A 13,792-nucleotide genomic window follows, 5' to 3' on the forward strand; every position below is an offset into this window, starting at 1 on the left:
TGATCTATGAAAAGGGATTTGGAGGGGATTTGAGGGTTTTTATGACAATATCTAAAGGCTCCCTCTGAGATTATTTACAGATTTTCTATGAGAGTATTTTGCAGTTTTCTATGAGAAGATCTGAAGATATCATTAATGGAAATTTGAAAAAAATGCGATTTTTTAAGAATCTTTTCTCACAGAGAAAAGTTTTCTCTCCCTCTCACCAAGAAATGTTTTCGGGAGGAACATAAACATTCTCTAAGAATTTCTGTGTGTCTTCTGGGAAAGAAGTTTAAATTTTTAGAAGACTATTTTTAATCTCTCCTCCTAGATTTTTAGGCATTTATTCCGAAAGATATGAAATTTTGAGTCGTGAGATTTGTGAATCTTTTGTTAGAAAATGTGAGAAGATACGTCAAACTTCTGCAAGATGAAGTTCTTCTATGAGTACATCTTTTGATATTTAGCGATTTATAGATTTCATGTGAAATAACATTTTTTTTTGAGAACATCTGAAGATTTTCCATAAGAAGCTTCAGATCTTCAATAGTTTTTTGGCAAAATTTGAGGATTTTTTTTAAAAGTCCTCTGAGAAGAAAACTTATTTCTTGGATCTGGAAATCTCCTCTTACTTCTAGGATAAGATATAAAATCCTCTGGAAATATTTGTACGTCTTCTAGGAAAATAAATCAAATATTTTAGGAGAATATCGATTATCTCCTCTTAAATATTGAGAGCATTTCTTCGGAGATATTCTGAAGATTTGTGAATCTTCCATAAAAAGAATTTGTCCACTTTTCGTGAGATGATCTGTTGATTTTCTGTGAGAATATTTGTCTGCCTTCTGAGAGTTTTGTTGATCTTCGATGAATTAATCTGTGGATTTTCGCAAGAGGATCTTTTGACTTCTGTGAGAATTAATGTTGGAATACTGAGAGAAGACCGCTGATCCTCTGAAAGGATATTTGCAGATTTTCTATGAGATATTTTATAGATATTATTTATAGAAAAAAAATCATAGATCTCTTTCTGATCATTCTGAGAACATTTTAAGATCTCTTCTGACCTGTAATGTCTTTCATAACAATCTGTAAATCCTCTATGAAAAGATATCCCAAATCATTTGAAAGGACTATTATGTATTCAACTTACTCTGTTTGTCATTTGGATGGAAACTCAGCTCTTGAAATAGTTCTTGAGTACGTTCGGCAGGTACAACATTGCATCTTGCTTTGGCACGCCAGGCAGCTAGGACCTCACTGTAATGAGAAAAAAAAGAAAATAATCATTAGAACCATAAAATATATTTCTTTCACTTTAAGTTTAAAAAAATAATGAAATAACCTAATATATTGAGGAGTCTTTTCACATCCCATCAGCAGCGCCTCCTGCTCGCTACTACTGTCCGACATCAAGTTTGATGCTGGTTTGAGGCGAAAGGTGGAATGCTTTGCCGCATACCGTGGAGCAATCAAACATTAGAAATAAAACATACAACAAATAAACAATTGCATCATTACACGTTGGATAAATTAATCGACCAAACGACCGACAAACCGGCCAACCAACCACACACAGAGTTGTTAAAGAGCTTGTTGAGTCAGTCAGTGAACGCATACAAATACTTGAAGTACGCCAACATGCAGCAGACAGTTGGTTATTTTTTCTTCTTCTTCTTCTAATTTTTTTTCTTTACCGAAAACACACAATTTGGCCTTTCTTGGTTTAGTTGGAGTGATCCAACGGCAAGTCAAACAAACGCCCAAACACTACAGCCATCAATCTCTCTCTTGGGTCTATAAATTTCCAACAAACAGCAAAATCCAAAACCAAAATATGTGTAACATGAATCATCAGCGATTTTGCAATCAATTGCCAACAGCACCACGGCACGTTTGGGGCACAACAGCTCTTTGAGGTACCACAGAAGCTGGGAGTTTTCACATCCGTTTATGGCCATGTACGGCGGCAGCAACAATGAAACGAGTGCAATTTCATTGAATATTGTTTGGAAATTTCCAAAAACAACAGAAGACAAACAATGTTTAGAAATTTTAGAACGTCATGCAGCGGGCGAACGGATGGTCTATTGCTGCAGAATTTCTTGGGCGAAAATTTATAACCGAATCTGGTCTTCACACCTCACCACTCACTCAGTCACTCACACTGAACTCAATGTGAAATAATTCAAAAAATTGCTACGCAATTGTGGGGGGCTTCGTAGGAATGCTATCTATCTGCCTATTCGAGGAATAGCCAGCCAGCCAACCCATGTGAGAACGAGAGATCATTGCGATCGATCCCCTCCTTCCTGCATGATTAATTGTTGGTATTAAGAGATGTTGTGCTGCTTTGCAGCTGATAAGAATTGGGAGATATTTTGTAGTTTGTTTTCATTATTAATGACGTTTTCAAGATTCTCATTAAATATTGTGTTGATTGGATTATCTAGCTACGGAAGATTGATAGGGATTTCGCAAAAAAAAAAACAACACTCATTTAATAGGTATTTTAAATAAATATTTGCAACTTAGCGTTTTTGTTGCCCTCAACCATGTGGCTGTAGAGGGTATGCAATATTATGTCGTATAGCGAAAATGTGCCTCATTGAAATAACGATCGCAGATCTCATGTAAATCCCATGTCTCTTTTGGTGAAATGCGATTTTGGTACCTTTGGAATCGATCTAGTCATGTCCATTGGGCTAATTAGTGTATGCAGGATGAGATGACATTATTGCAACAAACTTCAGACTGCTGTCATTTTTTAAGCCACTCGTCCGACACTGTTAAAATTATGGTTACGAAATGAGGTTCCTCGCTTCATTTCCAACGCACAATGGCCACCGAAATCTCCGGATACCAATCCCTTGGACTATTGTGTCTAGAGTATTTGGAAAGCAAGCTTGGCACTAAAAAATACCAAAGTGTCGATCACCTCAGCAAGCGCTTCGCCGGGAATGAACCAAAATACCGCAGAGCAATATTCGCACAGCGTGTGACGGTTGCATTGGCCGTTTGAAGGCTATAATTCGTGCCAAAGGTGACCACTTCGAATAAATCTAAAACTTATTTCTAAAATTTTATGATATTTCCGACATTTTTAGCTTTTATTTAACAATTTTTTAAAAAAAGTAAAAATTACGGCGTTTGACTTTGTTTCAGTTTTTATCTCACCTGTATGCTGGCAAAATGGGGACCTACATTGAATATTTTGCCATGGATTTAATCTAGCCATCGAGAAACCAGAATATTAAATTGCAGGTCGATTCGATTGAAAATTGGGACCCAAACCTACAAAATTCAGGAGGGGCCTTAATGCAGGCCCATTCCAAAAAGTTGTTGCATTGATAACTGAAGCATTTAATTACACCTGGTTTGTTTGGGTGGCTACACTCAATTGCTCGGAACGATTTTCTCTCCCTCTCAACTCAAATTTGAGCGGAAGTACTCTTGCGAGTAAAAAAAAAAGGAAAATGGTTACTCTCTATTTTCTAAGTCGCTCAAATAAGAGCGAGTCTATTCGCTTTTTTGAGTGCGAGAAAAATGAGCTCAAAATCGAGCAGATTCTATCTTTCCGAGCATTTCTTAGATTCTCTCTACTGGTGTTTTATTCACAAGTTGTGGGGTTGTTTTTGTACACAATATCAACTGGCCACTTGCAATGCCTTGCTTCTGTTGTTTTCTTTTTTATCTTTTGTATACGATCTGGAGAGAAAACTTCTTGAAAATACTCATAATCATCGAGCTCTCCCGCTCGTGAGTATTTTTCAGGTCGTTAGTTAAATCTACCAAATCTAAAATCCCATTGGACCGTTATATTTCACTTTCAATATCAACATCAAAGCGGATAAAACTCTATGTTTGATAGTTCGAGCTCTTTGTAATTCCACGGTACAGATATACAGGCTAACAGAGCTAAATCGACATAGAATTTTACGTTGCTCCAGAATATATAAATTTATGGAGCCTCCGAAAAATATTTTGAGGTGTTGCAAACGCAATGAAAATTTAATAGTGGAGTCTATTAAAAGCATTATAAGATTTAAAGAAGATCTTAAAGTCCTCTTTGCGACCTTAGCATCCATTGCACAGACGTCCTTAAAATCTTCTTTTAAAAATGCTTCTAAGTTCCACCGAATATCGGGCGGTATCGTATATACATAGAGGTTATGCAAAACCGTCGAAAAATTTTTTTCTGAGGATTAAATACCCACAATTCAAAACTTTTTTTGAAAGAATTACTTTAATTTTTTAATCCGAATTATTGCACTTGAACTTTAAGTTATTCCATTTTTAATTTGAAAACATTTAAATTATTTTGTATCAAATTTCACATTAAATAATACGAAAAAATCTCATAAATTCGAAGTGAATTCTCCCATTCCAGTTTGTATGTACCAATTTACGAATGTCATTCTAGAATTCCAATCACAACGTTTCGAATTGCATCTTCAAGTCAATTCAATGTCCACCTTGTGAAAATCTCTCAAAGCTACGCATAAGGTGTACACACACTTGTACTATTTTATGTTTTTTTCATTTCTTCAGACAAGTTTGATGACATTCTTGCCCTCTCATGAGCAATTGTCACATGAGGCAAATTTTCTTAAAAAAAATTATAAAAAACATTAATTATTTTAATTGGATTGAGTGTGTTATGGTTGATTTGATTAGATTTAGAGCAATAATATGCACTACAACTACGCGATCCCTCCTCCTCCACCCGCTGTCATCACAGACAGCACTACTAAAGCCGTCATAAACAACAAATATGACGATAAAGAGGCACCTCCACATCATACAACATACGGTCGGTCGGTCGGTTGATGGTGACGGTGGATGGCAATCAAAAAAAGCTATATGTGTAGTGTAGGTGGATGGATGAATGGTTGGTTGGATGGACCAGAGAGGTGTACGAAAACAATACAGATTCAAATTGAGAATTTCTTTGGGTTAATGATCCACATAGCCAGCCATACAAGTTTGTACACAAAGGTGTCTTTTTGTGGATATAAGTCATTCAGTATAATGTATGCTGCGTTGTTGTTGTTGTTGTTTTTGCGGTGGTGGTGGTGTTTTTTTTTGGTTCACCTATTCAAAGCGGATAAATAACTTTTAATCGTATTAACATTCATTTATTATGCAAATTGTTGAACAAATGCCGAAAGCCGCCAGCGCATATTCCAAGCAAGAACAGCACCAGCAACAACAATGAAATTTTATCATTAGTTTATTGAATAAAATAGAAAAAAATAAGAAGAGAAAAAAAAAATCATTCAATGACATAATCATCATAACCATTTTTATCGAAACCACTTGCGAATATGAATGAATGAATCGCTGAAGAAAAATAAGAAAAAAAAAAAACATAACATGTATCTATTTTGTAATTCCTACATTGATTGCGGCTTTAAAGCTGTCGCAAATGGGTTTCAAGAATTGGAAAGTATAACACAGCAAGTGATAACAATGGGAATTTCACTTTTTTGCAGATTCGAAGATTTCTTTGTATTTTAAATAAGCTATTTCATCCCAATTGATCCATTCAAAAGTTCCTTCATTCATTCATTCAGACGCAACACATCCGGTCGTTCTTCTTCCTAACATTATCGTGCAATTCGCATTAAATATGCCCCCAGGCAACTATTCGGTTTCTCTGACTCTCCTCCTCGCCCTCTACAGCTGATCTCACTACATTGTCATATAAAATAAATCCGTTTATTTAAGTCTGTCAGAGTTTAGAAAAATATTTACTCCCGCCTGGAATATAAACAGATAAGTTGACATAAAAATACGATATACAAGAGGTAGGGAGGTAGCAACTAAAGTTTGAGAAGTCGTCTACAGAGACGACCTTAAAGTCGTCTAAAAAGAAAGGGCCCTAAAGGCGAGAGGGCGACCTTGAAGTCGTCAAAAGAGACGAGCTTAAAGTCGTCTAAAGAGACGAGCTTAAAGTCGTCTAAAGAGACGAGCTTAAAGTCGTCTAAAGAGACGAGCTTAAAGTCGTCTAAAGATAGACGACCTTAAAGTCGTCTAAAGATAGACGACCTTAAAGTCGTCTAAAGATAGACGACCTTAAAGTCGTCTAAAAAGAGAGGGGCCTAAAGGTGAGAGGGCGACCTTGAAGTCGTCAAAAGAGACGAGCTTAAAGTCGTCTAAAGAGTCGTCTAAAGATAGACGACCTTAAAGTCGTCTAAAGAGACGACCTTAAAGTCGTCTAAAGTGATGATCCTGAAGACGCCTAAAGATAGACGACCTTTAAGTCGTCTCGAAAATACCTACATATCGTCTTCCAAATATAATGCATTGTCTCTTTGTAGAAGACCTATAGTCGTGGGTTTTCTTTCTACCTATTTTTACCCAAACTTTTGCTACCACCCCACCTATCCACACGATATAAACTATTAGTTGTATACACAACAATTAACACCATAGGTATGTGCTGGTATGCCGAGGGGTAGCCAAAGAATCCAAAGGTATGTCTGTGAATGCAGGCATGCATGCATGCATCGCGGTGTCGATGGCGTTGTCGTCGTCGCCTATTCGAATCAGAAGACAGCGGCAGACTTTATAGAGCTTGAGAATATCTAGTGTAAAAATGTTGTTATTGACTACTGCGGCTGCTGTTGGCCTGGCACTATTATTGTTGTTTTAACGTTACGTTGCTGTTATAACATTTGTTGGTTATTACTTTTGTTGTTGTTACCGCTGTTTGTGCAAAAAAAAAAAAAAAAATAAAGAAAAAAAATAACAAGAGGAACCGCTTCAATAAGAATCAACCACAAAATAATCGATGATGAGGTCATAACTAATAATAAAAATGACTTTTAAACACGCTCACATGCAGACACACCACCAACAACAGAGAGAAACAGTGAGCGAGAGTGGCTCTCGAAAAACAAAAGCTGAGACAGAAATATAAACAAAGGCAAATGTGGAGAGTACAATGTGGCGCCAAACAGACCCCCTTTTCAGAAGTGAGTATAAACTGAGTATTTTGAGTTGATAGAGTTGGGGAGACAAACAAAACCATATTCTGCTCAATGTGAGACAGACTGATAGGCGGAAAACACAACAACAATCAGCCATTGAATTAAGAAAACAGCTGTTTTCCGGCCTAATAACATAACTGGGAGGTATAGAACAAAATATGGGGAAACGAAAAGAATGAGAGATGGAGAGAGTTGTTTTTTTTATAACAAAGGGGAGACTCCAAGAAATATATGGAGAGAGAGTGAGTATAACTAAAGAGGAGATTTGTGTGTGGCATTTGTGAAGGCCTGTGATTGCGCGCATATTGCTTTATTACACGCATAAATACCCACTAGGTATATTCCAATTGGAAACACGCACTTGAGATTAAAACATAACAAGCCGAACAACAAACGAGCGCCAAAAAGGAAAAAAAACCAACAATTCTGTATGACCAATTTGGGGAGACTATTGTTGCTGTTGAGGTTCGTTCCTTTGATAGGCACCTTGTTGCACACACACACACACGCCTATACTCACTCAGCTGCGGCTAGTAACAATTCAGTGATAACATTTATACAAATTTTGTTGGTGGGGAGCGATAAAAACACATGAATACCCACCAACAACATGAATGAGAGGGGATTGAACGAATTGCGAATCGCGCAAGCAATTATGAAGCGACCGACCATACGTATTTTGCACGTCATACGGAAATGTAATGAAACGCACGTTCCATGTTGATTAGCTGCAACACAACAGATGCAAAATTTTATTGAGTTATATTTTTTGAGATAACCGGTATAGATAGATAGTTTGATTGTTTGTTGTTTTGCTATTTTTGGGGATAATTGCAGGTCATATGGGGGGTATTTTTATGGTCCTGTGTGGGTATTTTTTATGGGTTGCGAAAACGCATATGGGGGTTAGTTATGGTTTTATTGCTGTTCATTCCATTTTGTGGGAAGGAAGGTATGTAATGCTGGAAAATTCCCAAAGTATGCATGTTGTGGGCATCGGAGGACACATTGATGTTTATACTCTCAGCCATAGGGCACAGAGGGTATATATCAATTGATACGACCAAAATGTGCCTTATCGAAATAACGGTTTTAGACCCTTGGTCTCTTTGAACCAAATTCGTTTCAGGGCATTTGGAGTCGAACTGCTGCTCACAATAACTCTTAAAGGGAGTGCCGAATTTGATCCAATCGTAAAAATATTCCCAAATTTAGATCGAGTTGGGATATGAGCAACACCGATCCACGCCTTCTGGTATGTCAACCACAAAAGGTCAACATATTCACAGAAAATAATTTAACGTGTAGAACAAGAACAATATTGTGTAAACATTGCAAATCTCAATATATTTATCAGTGCTATGTCAGGTGCGAAAATGGTCAATACCGTTCAACTCCATCAAGTTCCTCCCCCCAAAGGGTCAACATTTTGAATTATTATAACTCTCGGAAAATGCGAAATAAGTGTTTGGTTATATTCAAATTTTGCACGTTTTAATATTACTACCAAACACGAGATCTCTTGTATCTTCCCCACAATGGGTCAGTATTTTCAAAATCCATGAAACTCATTAAACGAGAAATGAGCATTCGATCTGTTTCAAACTCTGCACATGTCATTATTCCTATCAACACAAGATCCGTTGGGAAGTTGGTAGATATTGGTCCATAACCTCTGGCACCTCCCCACAACGGTTCCAAAATTTGGAATAATTACATCTTTCATAAAATGCGAAACGAGCATCTGAATACTTTCAAACTCGGCACATGCAAATATTTCTATCAATAGAAGATCAGGTGTGAAGATGGAGTATATCGGACCATTCTACTGGTACATCCCAAACCGCGGGTCAAATTTTTGAATAATTCAAATTTCACACATTCTAGCATTTTTGATAACACAAGATCTAGTAAAAATGGGATAATGGGATATTTTCGTCCACTGGTTTGGTACCTCCCAACAAATTGGTCAAAATGTTGAATAATTTAAGCTCTCACAAAATGTGAAATAAGCATCCGATTCTCTTAAAATTTCACACATTCCAATATTTTTTCTAACACAATAACTGGTGTGAAGAAGATATATATCGGGCCACCTCTTCTGGTACCTCCCCCACAAAGGGGTCAAGATTCTGAATAACCAAAACGCTCACAAAATTGGAAATTCCGACTCCGATTCTCTTCAAATTTCAAACAAGCCAACACTTTTAATTATGCGAGATCTGGTGTGATAGAGAATGGATATCGACCCACCATTTCTGGTAACTCCCTCTCAATGGGTAAAAATTTTTATACTCCTATTTTTTCACATATAAGTATTTCTGTAAATCACAGGTCAGATATGAATACGGAATTTACCGACCCCACCCCTCTCGTACATCCCAAAAAAAGGTTAAAAAATTTATTAAAACTTTTTTGCATGAAATGCGAAAATGTTCGACTTTCTTTTGCTCATCCCAATATTTTTTATCAGTATTTGATGAGTGAAATTCTTCGGTAAACGGACATTGGCTGAGGATATATATCTGTCGACAAACCCGACTTATATTTTTTAACTTGTCTTTTTTCTTTTTTTAGCTTAGATTGACTGGAGCATTAAGACGAATCTGAATTAAAAAAATTCAGCAAAAATGTAAGAAAAAAAATAAAAAAATATATATAGAAGTCTAGGTAACTGTAATTATTGAAAAATGATAAAAAATGTATGGAAAAAGTCAGGTTATTCTCTTGTAGTAATTGTTTATTTCCTTTCGATTCACTTCATCCAAACTTTTTCACTCTTAGTCACTTGTTTTTTATGCTATAGAAAATTATTTAAAATTGAAAATTTTTATTTATTTATTTATTTTTAAGACTTATATAAAAAATAATAATCTTTTAAAGACAACGATTTTTTGTCATTTTATTTGGTCATTACCCTCTACGATGAGCTAAGTATGATTTCATAGTAAATTTAGTAAAGTTTCTATCATTAATATTTTTTTATTTAATTTTCTCTGTCACTTTCTCCCAACTTTGCCCCCAATTAAAAAGTCATTTGTGCCTAATGGCACATCGTTTGAAAAAAAAAAAAAAAATACAAAACAGAAAAAATTTTTAATAAAACTTATATGGATTTTGTCGATAGAGGGCAGGAGGAGAATATCATTGGGTGATTCGATATTTTTCATAACTTGTTAAGTTTTCACGTGTAATTACGGTATTCTAATCGAATAGGGCTGATTTCTTGCAGTTCAATGAAAGAAATTTCCACTTTATCAACTTTATTAGAGTTATTATTTATATTGAAGGTTTATGTCTGTTGAAATTAGAGATTTTTGCAAACACTTGTTCTCAAATGTATAGCCTTAAAAATGAAGCCTTGAGAAGGATTTTTTAAGACTTGACAATTAATAATTTAGTTTTGAAAGTTGTATATGAAAGCTCTTGGAATTTTTGGTATCACAGGGCATCGACAAATATTTTTACTTCTCTTCTCTTTTTTTTGTTGGAAAATTGGTCGCATTTAAGGATTTTATTTCAGAAGTCATACAGGAATTTATACAAATATTATTTCTCAAAATTTTGAATTTCAATTTGGTTTAAATTTGTAAAAATAGGCCAAAAGAAAAAAAGATATCAATTATGTCTGGGCCATTAAAAGTTAAAAGAAATATCACAATTTTAAGACTTGACGATTAATATTTTTCTTGGGCACTTTTCGCATCACAGGGCTTCGAACAAATATTTTTACTTCCTCTTCGCCTTTTATACCCTCCACCATAATTTGGAAAGTATATATATTTTTAATCAGCATAAAATTCTATGTCGATTTAGCTATGTCTGTCCGTCTGTGGAAATCAATCTAGCATCCGAACGAAATAAAGTAGATTGATAAAATTTTACTCAAATGTGTATTATGTCTGCAGGACTTTTGGTATTGAAAATGGTTCATGTAGGTCCACGTTTTGGTATAGCCCCCATATAATGGTACCTCCCCCCTTTTTTAGTATTTTAGTGATTTTAGGGACATTATTCACCGGAATTGTTTCAAATTCGGTATTTGAAGTTCGTAATGGATACTACAGCCTATGACAGAAAATTGTCGGTGCATGTCCACGTCGTCTTGGTATAGCCACAATATAACGGTACCTCACGATATTCGGTATTTTGATGATTTTAGCGACATTATTCACTGGAATTGTTTCAAATTTGCTATTTGAAGTTCGTAATTGGTACTACAGCATATGAAAGAAAATTGTCTGTGCAGGTCCACGTCTTCGTATAGTCCCAATATAACGGTAACTCCCTATATTCGGTAATTTGATGACCGATTTTTTTATTCAAGTTTCGCATTTGAATATGGTAATGGTTTATGACAAAAGTTGCCTATACAGGTCCACGTCGTCGTATAGACCCTAATATAACGCCCACATTCGGTATTTTTAAGATTTTAACAGAATTTTTAATGTTTTTTTGTTTTTGAAAATTGCCAAAATCGTTCCAAATGGTTGAGGGTATTCAAAGATGGGCCTGGCCTAATTTACAGCTTTTTTACTTGTTTTTTTTTATTAGGAAATAGAGAGCTATCAAGGATATAACATTAGAAGTCATAAAGGAATTTATAAAATTTTATGTCTCAAATTTTTAATTTCCATAAAAAAAAACACACACACACACACACACACACATTACACCGTTCAAAAAACTTCAGAACATTTTGATTTAAATTTGTAAAAACAGGTAAAAAAATAAAAGTTTCATAGAGGCAGAAAGTATATAAATTTTTTCCAGACCTTAAGGACGATTTCAAGGGGCATGATTTGAATTTATTTGAAATATTCCCTGAAAATGTATATTTCGGTATTCTTCTGAGGATTTTGCTATTACTACTACTATTGATAACGAGAAGGAATTTAGTATTTCATTTAGTTTCCGCATTTTTCGAGGATTTTGGTAGAACTATTTATAACGAGATGAAATTTATTATTTATTATTATTAATTAATTATATAATTTATTATCCCATTGGAGAGTATTGAAATATTATTTTCAAGGACGTTAGACGAAAAATGTCCATAATAGACAAATACCTGTTGATGTGAAAACCCTTACCCAAACCTTAACATAATAAATTTCTTGGCAAATAATTGAAAAAATCAAATGACCAAGGACGAAGGATAACAAATATTTAAAAAAAAAATACCATAAAATAATATAGTAATTAATTTATTTTTAATTTCACAAATTTCTGGTCTTAAATGACTTTAGTAATCCTTTTTAGATTTCAAACAAATTAACTGTTGATTCCGTATTTTTTCGAGGATTTAGGTGATAACGAAAAGGAATTTTATATTTTATTTAAAAAATCCTATTAGAAGAATTTTAATTTAATTTATTTTCAAGGATATTAGACGGGAAATGCCCATGATCTACAATTACCTGTTGGTGTGAAAACACGATGTAGAATATAAGCCAAACCTGAACATGACTGATTTCTTGGAAAAGAATTGGAAAAAACAAATGACCAAGGACAAAGGATATAAAATATTTAAAAACAATTATTTCACAAATTTCTTGACTCGGAGGATTTTTTTAATCGCTTTTAGATTTCAAAAAAAAAAAAAAATAGCTGTCACACTGTTGTAAGTTCTTTGGCTAACCGTTGACGAATGCAAAGTTGCAGCTGCCTTTTACTTAAGAACTTGTTATAATTTACGTTTTTCATTTTGGTATTATCTGTTTAAAGCCTTTACGTTATACTTTTTTTCTTTTAATTATCGATAATCACTACAATTTGAATACTTCTTAGGCAATAAAGAAAAGATATCTTTCACCACTTCAAAACTACAATAATTTTATTGTTGTTGTGACAATAAACAACCAACCAATATAACAATGACATCAACTTGTCGCCTTTTCTTTTGTTATTGTTTTTGTTGTTGGTAAGTGTGTTTTGTTTTAAATCATTTACACAATTTTTATTTGTAGATTGTTTTAAAGTTTATTTTTTTTTATTTTTTGCAAAATTGTCGGCCAGCCTTTTGTTATTATTGTTGTTATGGTGGTGGCGTCGATTGGCCCACTGCCGTAGCAACTTATTTTGGTGGTATGATATCACGTTTACGCACAAATATTCACTCGTGCGGTTGTCACAACTTCAGGCTAGCGCCACCTCCACACCACACTGCTATCAAATGGCTCTAATTTTTTGATATTTCGAACCCTTGACACTCTCAAACACGTAGGCACGCACACACATGCACACACTGTGTGAGTGAGTACATGTGACAATTTGATTAACTAACAAAATACCAATATTCCCAAACTCTGCAACTCACCTCCTCCAATAAGTTGGCTGGTGGATTGCCTCAAAATTGCCAGGGAGCCTCCGAAATGACAACAAAAACACACGCTCAAAATATGGCACAAAATCATATAAGTCACAATCGAAATCACACAAAAATATTTAGTTGATAAAACCAAAAACAACGACTACGAGCGAGCGACCGACCATCGCTTTTTTCTTTTTTTTTTGTTAATCTAATCAATCAAATTTGCACGATTTATGTTTGTTATTTCCCAAGATAAAAACAAATTAACCACAGAATACCAACAAAACATTAAGTCAAAACCATAATCGTAGCAATTTTTTTTTTTGGTTTTTGGTTCAAAAACTTGTTTTCACTCTTGCGGTTTTGGCGTACGATTTCAACACAACAAACTAGCGAACGTTCAACAACTTCCAACTGCCAATCGACAGCAACTAAATGAGGATTGTTTTCAAAAAATCCGATTTGAGCAACTTGTCCAGCTTAAAAACAAAACAAACCCAAC

General features: G+C 34.7%; 1 protein-coding gene across 1 annotated transcript in view; it reads right to left on the bottom strand.

The window, feature by feature from the left end:
• Positions 1-1,118: 1,118 nt before the first annotated feature.
• The window catches only part of LOC131800488 (uncharacterized), a 35,276-nt gene continuing 22,602 nt past the window's right edge, over positions 1,119-13,792 (bottom strand). Inside the window, exon 3 of the mRNA XM_059124880.1 lies at positions 1,119-1,242. Within this exon, the coding sequence (XP_058980863.1) occupies positions 1,119-1,242 (124 nt within the window). The remainder of the gene's footprint in view (positions 1,243-13,792) is intronic.

The sequence above is a fragment of the Musca domestica genome, unplaced genomic scaffold, assembly GCF_030504385.1.
Source record: "Musca domestica strain aabys unplaced genomic scaffold, Musca_domestica.polishedcontigs.V.1.1 301, whole genome shotgun sequence".
NCBI lineage: Eukaryota > Metazoa > Arthropoda > Insecta > Diptera > Muscidae > Musca > Musca domestica.